This window comes from Daucus carota, chromosome 6 (genome assembly GCF_001625215.2).
Source record: "Daucus carota subsp. sativus chromosome 6, DH1 v3.0, whole genome shotgun sequence".
Lineage (NCBI taxonomy): Eukaryota > Viridiplantae > Streptophyta > Magnoliopsida > Apiales > Apiaceae > Daucus > Daucus carota.
In genome coordinates, this window is record NC_030386.2 from 6,747,000 (window position 1) to 6,766,783 (window position 19,784).

General features: G+C 37.7%; 1 protein-coding gene and 1 long non-coding RNA gene across 2 annotated transcripts; both read left to right on the top strand.

The window, feature by feature from the left end:
- Nucleotides 1–190: 190 nt before the first annotated feature.
- On the top strand, nt 191–3,325 carry LOC135147347 (uncharacterized). Its single transcript, XR_010284894.1, has 2 exons — nt 191–541; nt 2,963–3,325. It is a non-coding gene; the product is annotated as an uncharacterized LOC135147347 (long non-coding RNA).
- Nucleotides 3,326–9,839: 6,514 nt separating this feature from the next.
- Nucleotides 9,840–12,222, top strand: LOC135147164 (uncharacterized). The gene is made up of 3 exons (XM_064080015.1): nt 9,840–10,925; nt 11,023–11,835; nt 11,974–12,222. Exons 1-3 carry the CDS (start codon nt 9,840–9,842, stop codon nt 12,220–12,222), a joined length of 2,148 nt encoding a protein of 715 aa, XP_063936085.1.
- Nucleotides 12,223–19,784: the final 7,562 nt, after the last annotated feature.

The following is a 19,784-nucleotide window of genomic DNA, read 5'->3' on the forward strand; positions in this document are numbered from 1 at the left end:
CTCAGTCCCATTCACGGTTACTCCATCCGTCCCAACAGATTGTATACGTCCATTATTTGAACGTATTGTGAGACTCTTATAAAATATAGTTTCATAACGTCTTTTAGATTTTTTTTAATATATAAGTTTAAACTTCAAATTTTTGTTCCGGGAATAAAATTTTTTAAAAATCTATACTATACTATAAAAAGCCAACATGGGTATATTTTGTAGTCCTACTTTTTCTTCACAAATTTTGGTTTGGTCGTTGTTTTTTGGTCTTTTTTTATGTTACTTCGTTTCCTGTTAGTAATAAACAACGGCTCTTCTTAGACTTCTATTATCTCCTGGACATTGATTGTACAGACTAAAGCAAATAGTGCACACCACGTACACTTCCTCTCCGTCTCTACCACAGACACCTCCTCTCGGTCTATGAACCACCGCCCTCTCCGTCTCTGAACCACCGCCCTCTGTCTTCCTCTCCGTCTCGGCGAACTCCGTAGCTGGACGTTTATTCTACTTATCATTCCATCTCTCAAGAACCTCATCTGCGGTGAAGGTTTGTTCTTCATACATATATAATCAATTATATTTGAAGTTGTTTCTCTTCTGAAAATATATGGATATGGGTTTGTTATCCATTGGTTATTTATCTTAAATTTCAGTAATTTAGTTGCTTATAAGAATTGATTAATTTGATCTTTGTTTTTAGCTGCCTTTGTTGTGCTCTTTCTTTGGTTCCTGGTTGTTGTCTTTCTTTGCACGTAATGTGTTTGATCTGAGAGTTGTTTGAAAAATTAAGTCAATGTAATTGCATTCGGAGTTGTTTTTGACAAACAATTCTCCATAACTCAGCAGCTTTATGCTTAAAAACATAGGGGAATTCAGCATATGTGCTTTGCAGGTGCTACCTGAATCAAGCACGGTCATATTAATCGAATGAGATTTTTGTTTCCAAGCAAGTGTTTAGGTGATAAATTAAATTTTTTTTGTTTTTATGTTTATTGTATCATGACTTTACCTAGCCACAATTTTGCAATATTTTTAACTACAGAACAGTCTTTGGTGTCCATGTCTTGCTCTCTGACTAACACCTGATTAGAGTTTATAAGTTAACACCATAAATGTTTAATACTCTTGCTAAGCTTTCCGCACTTTATCTTTGAGGTTACTGTATGACATGCATTGATGCTTGACGCAGAGTTTCTGTAAGTGAAGATTCAAGATACAGGGTTTCAGAATCTTAGTTAATACTTCTTTGCTAAGGCCAGGACTCGCAAAGTAGTCATTGTAGTTTTTTTCTTTCACACAATTTATTTTTGCATCGTGGTTCAGGCTTAGTGCACAAATTAAGTACTATTAACAGTCCTTGAACAGGTCAAAGATGAATATTTTATAAATGCTAGGCTGTTTAACTTTGAGAATGCTTCAATTTGAATTATCCGTTTGTTGAATTCTTTTTACTGTGTTGCTTAAACATTCGGTTGCGACGACCACATTTTTTTATTACTGCCAAGTGCCATGAGTCCGGGTGGATATTGTTTCTTAATATCCTGTCATGAGAAATACATTTTGCAGAATTGTTAAAGCCTCGTGCTTTTGTAGTAATAGAAGATAATAGTAGAATAGACGCATAACTCCATAAAAACACCCCTCCAGACTCCCTATCCTTCCTGCAAACTTCTAGAGGTTTAAATTTAAAGTTTTATATAAGCATTACTAATTCATTGAGTAATTTTATGTTATTATATGAATTGTCATTTAATAGTATCATGGCCGCATTTCGGAGTTTCAAACAACTTTCAGATCAAACAGTTTACCTGCATCATTCATTCTCAGTTTTTTCATGGTTTTACCTCCCCTGCTAAAAGAACACACTCGGATTGCTGACAGCCTTCAACAATGCCTCTTCTGGGGAAATATTCAACCTTAACTTGCAAAATAAAATTAAAAGAAAATTGAGGTCATCAGGTTTAAATTTGGGCCTCCCTTATTATGAGCTCTTATACCACGATAGCTGGTAAGTTGCCAAATTTTCTAATATCTTAATTAGATGACAGGGAATAATGTTACTGTAGAAAGCAGACCAATGGTATATTTTTGTTAGTTTCTAGCTACCTTAAGTTTACTTATAATATATAGCAGCATTAGTACCCTCAGGGATCGGCGTTGGTTAGTCTTAGAACTGGAGTATCTGATGCAGAACCAATCAATATTCAACATGGCCTGGTTTGGGAAATAGGAATCATGTTGCATTTGGACCGGTCCAATAGCCTGCCCAGGCTTTAAATTATAAACTATGGTTGAAGTTTCTGGTTAATTGACACAAAGAATTATGAACTAATTTATGGTAATAGCCTGAAAACACAGACTACCCCAGATCTTTTGTATTTATTAGACCTAAAAAATGCACAAGAAAAGCCTGTGGTTTCTAACTATCAGAGTTAGCTCCTGGCTCTTTTAATTCTACTGTATCGACTTCTTATTCTTCCATGAATACTCTTTTTTCAGAGTTTCCTTCTGAAAATCAAACTACTTAAACAACTTTTTATACAAAATTTAGTAAAAACGGATATGTTAAAGAATATCTAAGAAAATTAACATTGCTTCCATTCATATGTTTTTCAGGGGAACAAGAAAACACAGACTACTCCAGATCTTTTGTAATTATTAGACCTAAAAAATGCACCAGAAAAGCCTGTGGTTTCTAACTACCAGAGTTAACTGATGAAATAAATTCTTCTGACTTGAGAGTTTAATTATCAATACAATTGCCTATTCTGGTGCCAAATGAATTGGAAAAGCAGGGTGTAAGAAATTGATTAAATAATTTCAAACTGATATTTTTATATTTGCTCAACTTATCTGTGATGACCTATAGAATTATGCTCAAATGAATTGTGAATTATATAGCTAACAGATAGCTTGGTGCATCAAAAACATATTTTCGACTCATCTGTTGCAAATCTTGCAAATTCAGTGGCTACTATCAGTGGAGAAAACGTTCTGGGGTCGCACTCATCTGTTGAATCTGATACTTCTGATGGTAGTAACGGTGAGACATCGACTCAGTATCAGGAAGAGGAGCGAGACGTGGAAATGGAAGATGAATTGACTGAAGAACTTTAGAGAGGAGATGCTTTGTCTGACTATGACATTACATTGACTAAAGAAGGGGAAGCCATAAATGAGTATCTGGCGTTGATTGCTATTGTGGAAGACAAAACTGAGAAAGTTTCATCTTCAGAGTGACCGGTAACAAGTGATATAACTTCTACTAATCTTGGCAAAAATCAACTTATCTCTGTATTACCTGTCAATTTTATGATCATTACTTCATGCATTACTCAGCCATTTACACCCTTTATAAGTGTAATTGTGTCTATGCACCGGAGCCCCAAATTATGTATATAGAGAGTATGCTTCCTTTCTTTTACCCCCTAATCCATATCTTATTTCAAATATGATGATCTCCCTGAATCATTAATTCTTTAAAAACATCATCTGTTATTAGTATCTCCGTACAGAGTCGAGTACGGTTCTCTATAGGTTTTTCGTAGTATAAATTGACAGCAATCCTCAACCTTGACACAGACTCTTTGTCAAGCCAGCACCTTCTACTGAACTTTTCCATCTTCCCGTTTCACATGGATGAAAATATGACCTTAGTTTGAGTGATTCATACAAAAAGTTTTCTGATGAAAACTGCGCTATCACACGTAAAACTCGAGTTCTTATGTTCACTGATCTTTCTCTTTGTTACTTCTGTGCAGCCATGGATATATCTTCTGATCTTACAGAATTTGGAACAACTCCTGTAGCTGTAATATTTGCTGGCGTAACATCAATATTAGATTTTCCTACAACACTCGAGTATCTGGTACACAACATTTAGTACTAATCTTAAAGAAATATGCTTTCATTCGATTAACAAATCTGCATGTCTGTTGCACAAGAAACTCAAGGAGTTTGTGTTACTGCTTATAAGACTGATGAGCAAACTGTTCCCTGACCATTAGAATTCACAACAACTTCACTTCTGCTTAGATTCATGTCAATTTATTTTATCTGAATTATAGGATCATTCATTTTAATTTATTATATTACAAATAAATGACTAATAATGTGATATAAAGCTTAAAACTAATAAAAATTATATCGCAATATAGTCGCCCGTGCTTTGCACGGGTTATAGGCTAGTATATTATAAAATTATACTTCATATGAGACTCAAAATGCGTGTCAAAAAATAATATAAAAGAACATGTTGGGATGAAAAAAGTATTATTTAGGAATTTCGTCGGAAACTATCCAGAAGAGTTACTAGAGTCGAATTGATTGTACTTCACTGTTATAATATGATCCTGGTAAGCCGAAAAATGGCCCTGAATAACAATAATAACAGAGCTAATGCCCCAAATAACAATTTTAAAAAAAATGGCCCCCAATGACAAATAGAGACGCAGGCTAAGTAGCGTTTTACTGTTAAGTTAAAACGATACTTCGTGTAGCGTTTTCAAATTTTTATTATTGTGCATAAACGCTACACGCTGTAGCGTTTTCATCTTTTTATATTAACAACTTTTTGAACAGCTAACGGGCAGTGCATACGAAGTGCATACCGAGAGAAGAAACTAACTACGAAGTTACGAAGTGAAGTTGCTGCAAATTATTACAAAGTGAAGTGCATACTCCGGAGGCATTCAGTACAATGGATTTTAATGTATGTTCTACCTCTTTGCACGATTTTAAATTAATTTTATTGGATGAATTTCATCTTTGTTTAACTGCTTGCTATGTGTTTGTTGAAATGTCCGTATGAATTTGATTTAACCATTTTTGTGTGACTGCTTGCTATGTATATGTTAGATATGACAAAGTTTACTTTTTAGATTATCTAATTCTATGTTGCTTTGATCTGCTTCAAGCACAGATAGCCAAGCACAAGTTTGGCGTTTAAAATGGTCGTTAACTTAAGTGACCAGTTTTTACCGATCCTTCAACACAAGTACTATCAAAATTATCAAATTTTTGGACTATTTTTAACATTTAAACTGCTTTTTATGCATTCATTCATGCATCTTATGGTACAGTTCATAATGCTGGAATAAGTAAGATTGTCAAGTTTGAGAATCGAGTTCTGCAACTGCTCTGAGTATAAAATGTCAAGAACAAGAAATAGTTTACTTACATGATTTCCATGTGATTAGGTAGATAACACTTCCAGCAGCCTCCAGATTCATGCACTTAAACTTATGACTGTAATTATGAATTCAGACTGGATTAAATTACAATAGTGAAAGATGTTTACATAAGGCATCAGAACTTTATATCTTACTATAAAAAATCGACTTCTAAGAGATTTAACGATGAACATTCAACCAAACATGATACGTGGTGCATGTTTCCAGCAATAATATTATGCGGAAATGGCATCTTTTACTTGGTAATGGTCACATTCAACCTTGATATAGTAGTGGTCGTACAATAATTGATAACTTAAAGTTTTACTTATACTAGAACTATGTGTGATTGTATCTGTCGAGTAATATAAACATTTATAAGAATTGACAGTGAAGATTAAGAGCGATTTAAGGATACGTTTCAAGGCACATGTATCGCGGAAATGTGGCTAATTGGCTCTCCCTATTTTCATTACCTTTTCTTTCTGAGGACAAATGCAGCTACCATGAACTTGCATTTGCATAAATTCAAACTTTGCCAGAAGACCTAGTCCCACATGTACATGAACTTGCATTAGCATCTGACTAGATTTCTATTTAAAATCGGGATTAGTGATATATATTTTAATTGATGCTCTAATTTGTATACCAGATTCTTTGCCTTTTTAGTTAATGGTGTAATTACTGATGAGTTGATTAGGCTAGACTTTATTTGTTTTTATTGTTTTATTGGTGGTGTGCAGATGAGCTTTCAACTTAGTTGCTTTACTTGTGCATTTGTCTAATCAAATAGCTAATTAACTAGTTGTTTCACTAATATTCAAACACACACACACTCAACCAAATTATAGTTCCCATTTCAACATTAACTAGTTGATTTATTTAATTAGTTTCTCTCTAAGGTTAGTATGATGTGCTGACTTTGTATTTCCTTGTTTTTGTTCACAGGCTATTATTAGAGACCAGGGACCTCGTGATCCTAGCCTTCTTCACCTACAGGCCACTCATAGGTCTCGTTCTGTCTGGAGAACTGGTGCTGCGCCCTTGCAGTATTTCAGGCGTCGTGACGCCAACCAATCTGATTTGAACATTGATGTCCGATTGATCCCCATTCTGCAGGCAGCCGGTTTTTATGTGGTAGCTCGGGTATCCACTCTTCAGCTTGATTGGAGTTTGCTTGGTGCTCTGGTAGAGAGATGGCGACCAGAGACACATTCATTCCACCTACCGATGGGAGAGTGTACTATTACACTGCAGGATGTTGGTGTCTTGCTCGGGTTACCCATTGACGGAGAGCCCGTGATGTGTCCTGTAGGCCCTCCACCTGGACAGAGATGGGAGACCATCATTGTTGAGATATTTGGACAGATTCCTCCACCCGAGGCTTTCAATAACTCGAGGCTACGGCTCACATGGGTAGAGAATCTCACTCCAGCGAGATTACATGATGATGCAGGGGTTGAGGAGATCAGGCTTCACGCCAAGTGTTACTTGCTACAGTTGTTTGGGGGGTCACTGTTCACCAACCATTCTGGTGGACTTATACACTCCTCGTGGGTTCATTTTGTTTGTGACCTGGAGGCGCTTGGAGGTTATGCATGGGGTCCAGCTGTTCTAGCCCGTCTATACAGGGAGCTTTGCAATGGTTGCAAAGCGAGTATTAAGGAGGTAGCTGGATGCCTTCTCTTACTGCAGCTATGGGCATGGGAGAGGTTGCCCACTCTTGCCCCTGTTCGGACCACTGTTCCATTAGAGGATGTTGCTTTTTGGGAGCATCAGCTTCCAGGACCACATGGAGCCAGGTACATAGTAGCTGTGTTTTTACTGGTTTGTACATTTCAAGTTGTGAATTGTCTTTTTAAATTGACTAATGTGTTTTTTTGTATTCCTATGATGTTTATAGGTGGCTTGTTGGACATTCATTCGTTGAGAGTGATGGAAGCACTGTGACTACGTCTCGGGCGGCATTGGATGCGCTTGCTCCAGATGAGTTTATTTGGGAGCCTTATGCTGGGATTCTTGATACACTGCCAGATTATTGTTTAGCCGGCCGTCCTCTCTGGTGCTTTCGCGGCCCCATGATATGTGTTTACATAGTCGAGCCACATCAGCCGGACAGAGTTGCTAGACAGTTTGGCATGATACAGCGTATTCCGGATCAGCCACACTACTCCCACGAGCATCACGTTATGATGCTGAGGGGCCAGAAGGTCTTGGATTATGCAGTCGTACATCAGCCGAGTATGACACACTGGTAGCATCGTCTGGAGCATATTTGGACTGATGACCTGATTGATGGTCATGCTACAGTCCCAGAGTACATGGATTGGTACTTGCCTCGGACTGTGAGGTTCATTAGTCAGTTGGGTGCACTGCATACCCACCTGGTAAGTATTTTTTGACTATTATATCTGCACTTTCTGTGATATGTGTCATGTGTTTTCCTAATCTGTAGTTGGGGTATTAGTTGTATTAGTCGTCATGCTTTATTTGATGGGTTCTAGTAGTTGATATTGCATTTGTATTCGTTGTATTTCAGGGAGTTGTGCTAGAGACTATAGCAGCCAGGACAGCAGACGTCCTCCCGGATATGTCCCAACTAGCCACTCAGAGTCTGCATCATCTCCGAGATCGGAATGCATACAAGTTTGATCGACTTCAAGTTGAGGAGCAGGATGCTAGACAGGACGGGGGAGGGGAGGATGCAGGTGATAGAGGAGGCCGTGGTGGTGGCAGGAGAGGCCGTGGTGGTGGCGGGAGAGGCCGTGCTCGTGGTAGTGGAGGCCGAGGCAGTGGACGATTAGTTGATGAGCCGGATGATGATGCTGATCATGCTGATGAACATGATCATTTAGGTACAGGCGAGGATCGAGGCCCAGAGTCTTCTACTGCTGCTGCTACTGCTACTGTTGGTGATGTTTCTGCTGTTGTATCTGCCACAGCTACGAGGCTTCTACTCCCCCCGCTGCTGCTGCTGCCGCCACAGCTACTACTACTGGTGCCGGTGACTGGTTTCCTAGTATTTCTCTAGGCCTAAGCTGGCCTTCACAGCCATTACCTAAGCAGCAGACTTCTCACATGCTTGATACCAGTACAGAGCAGCCTCCTCCTGTTGTACAGCGTCAGCACCGACTTCGGCCTTGGCATGGTACACCAGAGGTACCCCCTTTTGACTTGGGCAGCTCTTCACAGTCTACACAATCTACGCAGCCTAGTCAGCCTGGTACGCAGAAGAGTTCAGTTAGAGTTGATCGGGCTGATCCTGAGGTCTTTTATGTTCGCCGGTCAAAGAGGGATAGGAAGGCTCCTGATTGTGGTACTGGTTCACATAGGGGATGATGATATTTGTAGGTTTTTGATGACATTTCTAGTTATAGGATGCTGAACTTGTGATATATGATAGCACGGATCTTGTAAATATTTTAATTTCATGTCTTATGTTTCTGTTTTAGTATAGCGTTAATGTTTTAATAATTAAATTGGCCAACATTTAGGGTTTAGGATTGAGGGTGTAGGGCCGGTAGGCCCTACTCCCTCGAGCCTAAACCCTAATTAAGTGAGGCTGAAGGGCCGAAGGCCCTGAAGCCGAGACGCCGGCGGAATAAATAAATTTACAGCCGTTAACATTTAGGGTTTAGGTTTAGGTTTTAGAAAGATTAATTCATACTGTATATTAAATTAGCCGACGGTTAGGGTTTAGGATGGAGGGTGTAGGGCCGGTAGGCCCTACTCCCTCGAGCCTAAACCCTAATTAAGCGAGGCTGAAGTGCCGAAGGCCCTGAAGCCGAGACACCGGCGGAATAAATAAATTTACAACCGTTAACATTTAGGGTTTACGTTTTTAGACTGATTAATTCATACTGTATATTAAATTGGCCGACGGTTAGGGTTTAGGATTGAGGGTGTAGGGCCGGTAAGCCCTACTCCCTCGAGCCTAAACCCTAATTAAGCGAGGCTGAAGGGCCGAAGGCCCTGAAGCCGAGACGCCGGCGGAATGATAATTTTATACTTTAATTTAACTTAAATTAATGCAAGGCTTTAATTCAAATTTCTATCAAAAAAGATTTGATATTTTTGTTTTTAAGTAAATGAAAAAAATACAAAATAGGTAAACAAAATTCAAATTAAGTGTTTTGGGTTTTAGAATTATTAATTCATTTTAAACCATTTCATTTTTCATTCAAACAAAATACAAAATTAGTGTTTACCTATTTTGTAAACAAATTAAAACAAAAATACAAAATTAGTGTTGACCTATTTTTATTTCAATATACATCAAAACAAATCATTTTTAATTCAAACAAATGCGTTTTAAAATTAAAAGAAATTTAATATGCCTATTCAAAATCAGCGTTTTAAATATTCTAAAAAAAAATTAATAAGATGAAAACGCTACTGGCAGTAGCGTTTTCATTGATTATGTAACCTAGACGCTTTTGCGTATAGCGTTTTAAGTTTAATACACATAAACGCTTGTTACAATAGCGTTTTGTTTTAAAATAAATTCTATATATTAGCTAGACGCTAGTGCGTCTAGCGTTTTTTTTCCATATACCCCCAGAACCCAGTATACTGCCCATACACACTGCCATACAATTCACCCAAACATTGTTGTGCCCTAATTCACCCAAAATCTGCTCTAATTCATACTTCAAACATTTCATAGATGCAAACATGGCTTCGGGTTCGGGTTCGGGTTCGAAAGCTGGGAATACGGTTCTTGGATGGATATACAATGACGGTAATATCATCCAATCTGAATTAGAAGGTTTTGTTTATGATAAACCTGTTTCGAAGCATGTTAGGCTAGATTTGTCTATGAATAACGCTAATTTATGTGCTTTGTTACATTCCAAGTTGAAGATTGATAGTAGTAGTAGTAGGTTGAGGCTATTTTATAGGTGTAAAAATCCCGATGATTTGAAATTCGGGATTGTACCAATTGAAGATGATGATGATGTAGAATTAATGTTTGGTGTTGTGGTGTCAAAAGGGATGCCCTTTTTTGTTGAAATTTATGTAGAGAAATTGTCTTGTGATGGGAATTTGTTAAGGAGTAGTTCGAGTGTGGGGGAGAAGAGTAGTGGGCGTGATTCGGGTGGTAGTCGTTTTAGACATGACCATGATGTGGTTGATAGCTTCATGTCGGTCGATACTTCCCATTTAGAGAGGATGACCTCATTCGACGATGTCGAGGTTGCGAATAATGAGGTCCCGTTGGAGTTGAAGGATGGGAGGTTATTTAGCACGAAAGAGGATTTGATGCATGTGGTGAAGCAATACCACATTCAGAATCAATTAGAGATTGGAGTGATACGATCAGATCCGAGTAGTTGGTATGTTGCGTGCAAGTATAGAAATGATGGTTGCATTTGGAAGTTGAAAGCTAGAAAGAGGAGTTCACATGGTAAATTTCAAATCATGGAGAGTGTAGGACCACATAGTTGCTTGAGCACTACCATCACACGAGACCATCCCAACTTGACATCCTCGGAGATTGCTGGAGTGATTAAATCTCAAATTGTTGCTGATCCGACAATTAAGGAGAAGGTGTTGCTAGCCACTGCTAAAGATAAGTTTGGATATGAGCCGGGACGAAAGAAGATTAGGAATGCAAATAAGATTGCAATGGAGGATATTCATGACTCGTGGGAAGGATCATACGAGGACTTGCCACATTTGATGGAAGCTCTTCAGTCCTTCAATGTGGGCACGAAGGTGGATTGGTGCTTTAGGGAGGATGATGCAGAGCAACTAGAGGTATGTTCTATCACCGTGTAATTTAAATCATTTTCATTAAGTATTCGGACGTCGTTATTCATTTTCTAATGTAATGTTTGTTATTTATTTGGAATAGGAAGTGACATTTAAGAGATTGTTCTGGGCTTTTAAGCCCTGCATTGATGGCTTCGAGTATTGCAGACCCGTCATACTGATAGACGAGACTCATTTGTATGGACCATATCCGGGTGTTCTTCTGAGTGCAACAGCTGTAGATGGGTTTAGTGACATTCTACCATTGGCGTTTGCTATAGTGGAGTCGGAGAACAACTCTAGCTGGGATTGGTTCATGGATAGGTTGAGGAGCTTGGTGGTTGGTCGGAGGCACGGGATATGTGTCATTTCTGATAAACATTTAGGGATCATGGCATCTATGCAGAAGGTGGGATGGTGTGAGCCACTTAATCATCATCGGTACTGTGTGAGACATTTTGCCACAAACTTTGCCACCAAATTCAAGAAAGCTAGATTGAAGGATAGATTGGTTGAGTTGGCATATCAGGTCCAGCCTAAGAAATTTGAACTACTATGGGGGGAGTTGTTGGCACTAGAGCCCCGAGCACTTACATGGTTTGAGGACAAACCAGTAAGAAACTGGTCACTGGCACATGACCACAAGCATCATCGTTTTGGCATCATGACTACCAACCACGTTGAGAGTTGGAACAAAGCAATTGTCGATGCTCGGAGGCTCCCGCTTACTTCATTGGTGCGAGTACTATTCCATAAGACGGTTGAGTACTTTGATCAACGTCGTCTTGAGATTGCAACACAAGTATCAAAAGGTCAGATTTTCACCAAATATGCATCCCATTTCTTGAACCGTGCTATAAGACATTCCACGGGTCATAGTGTGAAGATATTTGATCGGGGGACTTGGTTATTCCAAGTAGTTACAAGGAGGGATGGGTTGAAATGAGGAAACACACACACGGTTCGTCTTATGGAGTCTATTTGTACGTGTGGAAAATTTCAAACTTATAGAATCTCTTGCTCCCATGTAATTGCATGTTGTTCACATGTGAAGATGAACTTCCATGCGTTTGTTGGAGATTGGTATAAGTTAGAGAACCAGTCGAAGATTTATAATGGTATCTTTGAGCCAATTCCAAACAAGGGTGATCCTCGATATCCTACAGAGCTTGCTTTCCCGAGAGTTGTGCATGACCCCGATATGGAGAAGAAGAAGGGGCGAAGAAAAGCAACGAGATACATGAACGAGATGGATTTTCAGAGCCGGGGAAAGCATGGAGGGGCTTCATCGAGAGACAGTTAATTCTGTAGTTGTTTTTATTGTTGTAGCACTATTGTTCAAGTACAATTTGATATGGTTGTTTGAATTTGGCGAATATTGTATGAATGATTTATGATATAAATTAAATTTTATCTTGTTATGAATTAGTTTATATTGTCTATGCAATTTACATTGAATTGGTAGTTTAAAAGTTTTGGTTTTTGAGTTGTGGTGGGAATTTTACATAGAATTGTTTTTTATGTGGTACATGGCAGTAAGGCAGAAGGCTTCTGCCTTGGCACAAGAAATAGGTTAAAACGCTACTCTAAGTAGCGTTTTACTTGTTTAAAAAAATTCAAACACACAAAACGCTATTTCCATTCGCGTTTTACTTATATGAAACGTAATTTAGTGTGGCGTTTTAGTTAAAACGCCAGTGTGCTAAAAGCTGAATAAAAAAGAAATCCCCTAAACAAAGACACTACTACAAGTAGCGTTTTACAATTTACAAAAAAAAATTAACTGAAACGCTATTACGTGTAGCGTTTTCGTGTTTTAAAAAAAATTATTTTATCAAAACGCTACACGATGTAGCGTTTTTGTTGTTTTAACAAAAACGCTACACCAGAAGCGTCTCTATTGGTTAATGAGGGCCAAGTTTCGGGTATTTGGTTATTTAGGGCATTTTTAACCTTAATTTGGTTATTTGGGGCCCAAACCCTGGTAAACCCTACTCCTAACACCTTGAGATTTTGGAGAATTGGTCACTTAACATGGTATCAGAGCTTAGGCTCGCGGGAGACTCGAGTTCGACTCCCTGTGACCCCCAATATTCTCAAAATTTATTAAGGACACGAAGGCAATGTTATGCCCCAAAAAGATGGGCGCCCGTGATCCACTCTCGACCCATAAATGGGCATTCGAGTGAGGGGGAATGTTAGAATATGATCCTGGTAAGCCCTACTCCTAACACCTTGAGGTTTTAGGAGAATTGGTCACTTAACATTCACCAATAAATGAGGTTCATTTATAAACCGTCTGCATTACGCCATTAGCTTCAGAGATTCGAAGTTTCACGGGCAGTTGTCCAGGCAACAGTGTTCAATTATAATGCGGAGGAGCATTTCCTTATCTTCTGGGAACATATAAAAATGATTTCTATTGCAATAATACATTAATAATTACATCTTTGGCGAATAAACATCATATATATATATAAACTCATAATCAAATACAAATCACCCATTAAATAAAAACTAAAAACCAGTGCAATTTAGTGATATCCTCTTTAGAATTTAGTTATTTGTGTTACATAAATTGGTGAAATCTTTCAGAAACGGGTGAAAATCTCCAGATCTGTTCACATTGTCGATTCAGGTGGTGGTGGTGGTGGTGGAGATAGGGGAGCTGAAGGTGGAGATGGAGGAAGGACGACTTTAGCGGAGGTCGGGGCGGCCGTAATCGTTGTGTCGTTACCGGGTGGAGAGCGATCTTGAAGCAGGGGGTTCGGCAGTGGCGTCTCCGCCGCGTTTTGAAGTAGAACTGAGTTGGAGAAAGATGTATGAACGGGGGCTGAAGGAGGTGGAAGCAGCAGCTTGATGAAGACGGAGGTGGAGATTGTGTTGTTAGAGAAATAATGGAGCTAGACATGGAGGTGGTGGTTATGGAGGGAGGGGGGCGGCATAGAAGTGGAGGTAGAGGTGGGCTTGGTGAAGATGGAGGTGGAAATGAGGTTGTTAAAAATTTGGTGATGTTTACTTTAGGATTTAGTGATATTTCAGCTTGATTTTTATTTTGTAAAATAAGAGGGGTTTGTAGTGGAGTAGTACTATATATATATATATATATATATATATATATATATATATATATATATATATATATAGGCCAACATTCAAAAGATGGACTCCTTATATGGAGTTACATAGTGCGCCACTATAAATCATCAATTTTATTATAAATTCTGTTATAGAATACATATAAAACGTGATTCTAGTATAAAATACTATAAAATAAATCTATTTTAAGTAATTTAACACTTAAAATTTGATTAAAAAAAGTATATTTTCGAAACTGATTCTACAACAGAATAATTTTGGATGATTATAATTCTGTTATAGAATCATGTTGAGATATTGCATAATTTTAGATGATCTTTGGAATAAAAAAATTGTATAACTTCGTTTTCAGTTTAATAATCAAAATTTGCAATTATATTTCATAAAAAATATAATAGAATATATATTATGTATATATTTATAATGGTGTGCTACGTAACTCTATATAAGAGGGTATGCTATGGAGTGTTACCCTATATATATATATATATATATATATATATATATATATATATATATATATATATATGTTATTGATCAAATAAAAACCAACCCTTAAATAAAAACTAAAAATCAATTCAATTTAGTGATATTTTTGATATAATTTAGTAATATTCTTAATACAATTTAGTGATATTCTCTTTAAAATTTAGTGATCTGTGTTACAAAAAATGGTGAAATCTTCCAGAAATTGATGAAAATTTGTGGATCTGTTCTTGTACTTGATTCAGGTGGTGGTGGAGGTGGAGTTGAAGGTGGTAGACATAAAGAGAGTTAATGGAACAATAGTTACGATTTATTGGTGGGTGTCGCAAAACTGGGGTTGTTGTAGTTGTAGATAAAGTGATAAACTGGTGTTTGCTGGTATTGGTGGGTGTGTATGATGAATTTCACTATCGATGTCGAGATTATTAGAGATGGAAGCTCCTGGGGTAAAACATGCATTAATGTATGTGTATATATTTAGGCGGTATGTAGGGGTTGGTGATGTTGTCAACGGAAAAGAGAAGGATGTGGTGGAGGGGTGGAGATGGTAGAGATGGGGGCGGTGAAACTGCCGGAAATGGGGTGAAGGCAGAGGCTGACTTGGAGAAGGAGAAGGAGAAGTGGGGTTGTAGGAGAATTTAGTTATGTTCTCTTAGAAATTTAGTGATAGTTCTTAGTTTGTAGAATAAGGAGTTTTGTATTAGAGTAAGACTTTCTCTCTCTCTCTCTCTCTCTATATATATATATATATATATATATATATATATATATATAGAGAGAGAGAGAGAGAGAGAGAGAGAGTCCTACTCTAATAGAAACCAAATTAGCCTAAAAACGAAAAACCAGTTTCTGGACAATTTTTTATCACTATTTTTAACTACAGAAATCACTAATTTGTACATAACATATCACTAATTTATATGTAGCATATCTCGCGAATATATATATAAATATATATGTTAGATATAATTGATGATTACTAATGTTCTTAAAGTTTGTTTTAGAACAGGAGTGATCAGAGTTTAAGCTTGAAGCTGATCAGAGTTTGATAAAGTCTGATCAGAGTTTACATAGTCAAGGCTTGTCAGAGTTTACACGTGGAAAGAGCTCAGAAGCGGATATACTTCAAGGAAGGATAGAAGCGGAGGAGTGATTTGCTGACTATGGAAACTAAACAGAAAACAGTAGCAATCTTTGATTGATAGAATACATAGCTGATTTATATGATATCAAATCAGAGATTGATTTTGTAATTGTGTCTATATATTACTCTATATGAGTTGAGTTATCGAGTACATTGTTAAGAACCCTAGCAGCTCTTAGTGATAATATATAAATCACTGAGAGAGTTTTTGTAACCGATTAAGCTTTGTGAATAAGAGTTTACTGCTTTCAATCTCTTATATTGACGAATTGTGTTATTGATTGTGTTCACTATATCTGTTTATATAGTGAGTTTATAGGACCTAACAAGTGGTATCAGAGCCAGCTCTGTTACGATAACTACAGTGAGATCTTAATCACAATCATGTTTGAAAAATCACAAGCTTCGTCCTTCAGAGTTCCAATCCTTAAGGCATCTGAATATCCAGTCTGGAAAGAGAGAATGATTATATTTCTAGACTCTGTTGATCCAGAATACCTTGACAGGATCTATGATGGACCACATATGCCCACCAAGCTCTCTGTTGGGCTTGCAGATGAACCTCAGAAGATGGTTCCAAAAGAAAAGAAAGATTATACCCCTGAGGACATCTTGTCAATTGGTAAAGACTCAAAGGTGAAACACCTTCTGCACAGTGCCCTTGATAATGCAATGTCTAATAGGGTGATTGGGTGCAAAACTGCTAAACAAATCTGGGATGCTCTGGAAACCAGATGTCAGGGAACTCAAGCCATCAAGAAGAACAGAAAAACCATCCTTACACAGGAATATGAGCACTTTGACTCAAAATCTGGTGAGTCCTTGACAGATCTGTATGACAGATTTGTCAAACTGTTGAATGACTTATCTCTGGTGAACAAGGAATATGATCTTGAAGACTCAAACCTCAAATTCCTTCTGGCTCTTCCTGAAAAATGGGATTTGAAAGTCACTACAATAAGAGACAATCTTGATCTTGGAGAAATGTCTCTTGATGATGTTTTTGGAAGACTGAAGACTCATGAACTTGAGATGGAGCAGAGGAGCAAACGTCATGGAGGCAAATCAAAGTCTGTTGCTCTAAAAGTTCAAGAGGAAGCTGCTAAGAGCAAAGGAAAAGCTCATGTCACAAAGTCTGACATTGAGTCATCAAACTCTGATGACTCAAACTCTGATGTTCCCTCAGACTCTGAAGACAGTGATGATGATATGATGCAGTTAGCAGCATTGATGGTGAAAAGCTTCAAAAAGTTGGCTTACAAAAAGTTCAACAAAGGCAAAAGTTTCTCAAGGAAAGACAGAAACTCTGACAGAGTTTATGATAAGAAGAACTTCAGGAAGAATGAGGGCAAGGAAGGAAAAGCTGGAAAAGCTGACAAGTACACCTGTTTCAACTGTGGTGAAAAGGGTCACTTTGCATCTGAATGCAAGAAAGCCAAGAAAGAAAAAGAAAAAGCCTTTATCACCAAGAAAGGAAACTGGACAGATAGATCTGATTCAGAGGAAGAAGTCAATTATTCTCTGATGGCAAACACTGACAACAACTCTGAATCTACTGCCAAGGTACCTCATTCTACTCTTGCCTTTGATACTGAAGATATAACTGAGTTAAGATTGTTCCTTAAAACTTTGCATATCAGCTTTAGAGATCAGACTTTAGAAAATGAAAGATTAAAATCTGAAACTCTAAGTGTAAAGAAAAGGAATGATTATCTAGAAAAAGAATTAGTTCAGATGTTAGAAGTTCAGAAAGAGAGAGATGATGCTGTCATTGTCAAAGATGAATTATTAAAGAGGTATGCATCTCTTCAATCAGAACTTGCTAAGGAAAGGGATATTATTAAGACATGGACTAATTCAGGCAAAACTACTCAAGATATCTTAGGTAGTGGAAACTGGAAGAAGGGACTAGGTTACACTGATAACTCAGAAGCTGAGTCATCAAAAACAGAGTTTGTTAAAACTGAAAAACCTAAGGTTAAACCTGTTAAATTTGTTGCTGAATCCTCTAAGTCTAAACAGAGTAGACCCAGAGATTAACAACAATTTAAAATCTGATAAGCCCAAACAGGTTAACATAGGACTGATGACTCAGAAACAGCTTAAGCATAAGCTTAAAGAGGTAAAGTCTGATAACAAAGACAAGGAGCCTAGGAAAAATAGAAATGGCAAGGTTGGAATAGACAAGAGTAATAACTACATGCCTATTCCAAATGCACCTAGGAAGACATGCCATAACTGTGGAAATACTAATCATCTTGCTAATTTTTGCAGGAAGAACAAGGATATTAACTCCTTACCTACAAAGTCTGGAGTTAGAAAAAGTAGTATTAGATATAAACCACAAGATCCATGTTTTCATTGTGGTAATTTATGGCATTCTATTTATACTTGCAAAGAATATCATAGTTTGTACTATGATTATTATCAATTGAAACCTTCTTTGAAAAAGGTTAATAAAAACTCTGCAAGTACAAAATCTGTTTCTAGTAGAAACTCTGATCCAAAGTCTGTTAGCTCAAACTCTGATAATAATAATTCCGCTGCAAAAGCTAACAAACTTAATAAGGCCAAGGGATCCAAGCAAGTCTGGGTCCTTAAAACTAACAATTAGTGGTCTTTGTGATTGCAGGGCAACAGGAAGAATATCCTAGTCTTGGACAGTGGATGTTCAGGACACATGAGTGGAAATAAGGCCCTGCTGTCAGAGTTTGTGGAGAAAGCTGGCCCAAGTGTTTCTTATGGAGATGGCAACATAGGAAGGACTCTGGGATATGGCAACATTAATCTTGGAAATGTCAGCATCTCAAATGTAGCTCTTGTTCAAGGGCTAAAACATAATTTACTCTCTGTCAGTCAGATCTGTGACAGAGGTTATCATGTTGATTTCTATGAAGAACACAGTGAGATAGTAAGCAAGTCAACAGGCAAGGTGGCAGTGATTGCTCACAGACATGGAAATATTTATGAAATCAACTTGCCTACAAACTCTGAAGGAAAAGCAATTTGCTTATCTACAAGAATCTCTGCAGAAGAAAGTTGGAAGTGGCATAAGAAGCTCTCACATCTCAATTTCAACTCCATCAATGAGCTTATAAAGAAAAAGCTTGTGAGAGGACTCCCTGAATCACTACTCACTTCAGATGGTCTATGTGATTCATGTCAAAAGGCCAAGCAGAGAAAGACATCCTTCAAGAGTAAGACTGAATTCTCAATAAAGAAGCAATATCATCTTCTACATGTTGATCTATTTGGACCAGTTAATGTACCATCCATTGCAAGGAAGAAATATGCTCTTGTCATTGTTGATGAGTATACTAGATACACTTATGTATATTTTCTTCACTCTAAAGATGAAACAGCTTTGCATCTGATGGATCATGTGAAGCAACTGGACCATGGATCTGAAGATAAAGTAAAAATCATTAGAAGTGATAATGGAACTGAGTTCAGAAATTCAACAATGGAAGAGTTCTGCAAAGAAAGAGGTGTAGTGCAACAATTTTCTGCACCTGGTACACCACAGCAAAATGGTGTAGTTGAAAGGAAAAACAGGACTCTAATAGAAGCTGCCAGAACTATGCTTGATGAGGCTAAATTACCTACTTATTTCTGGGCAGAAGCTGTTCAAACAGCTTGCTTCACTCAAAATGCAACACTGATTAATAAGCATGGCAAAACCCCATATGAGATGGTGAAGAAAAAGAAGCCAAATCTGAAGTACTTTCATGTATTTGGGTGCAAATGCTTTGTATTGAAGACTCATCCAGAACAGCTTACCAAGTTTGATTTAAAAGCTGATGAAGGCATTTTTGTAGGATATCCTCTGACAACAAAGGCCTTCAGAGTCTACAATCTAAGAACCAAGATGATCATGGAATCCATACATGTGTCATTTGATGACAAGAGAATCATGGGTTTAGCAGATATGGATGATCATGAAGAATTGCATTTTGAAAATGAAGAAATATTCTCTGATTCGACAAACTCTGATGAACAGTCAAACTCTGACTGTGAGCAAAATACAGCAAACTCTGGTGAAAATTTACAAGTTCATGATGATGAAGAACATGTTGAGGGGGAGCGTCAGAATGTTTCAGACTCTACCCAAGACTCAAACTCATCAGAGAATGCTG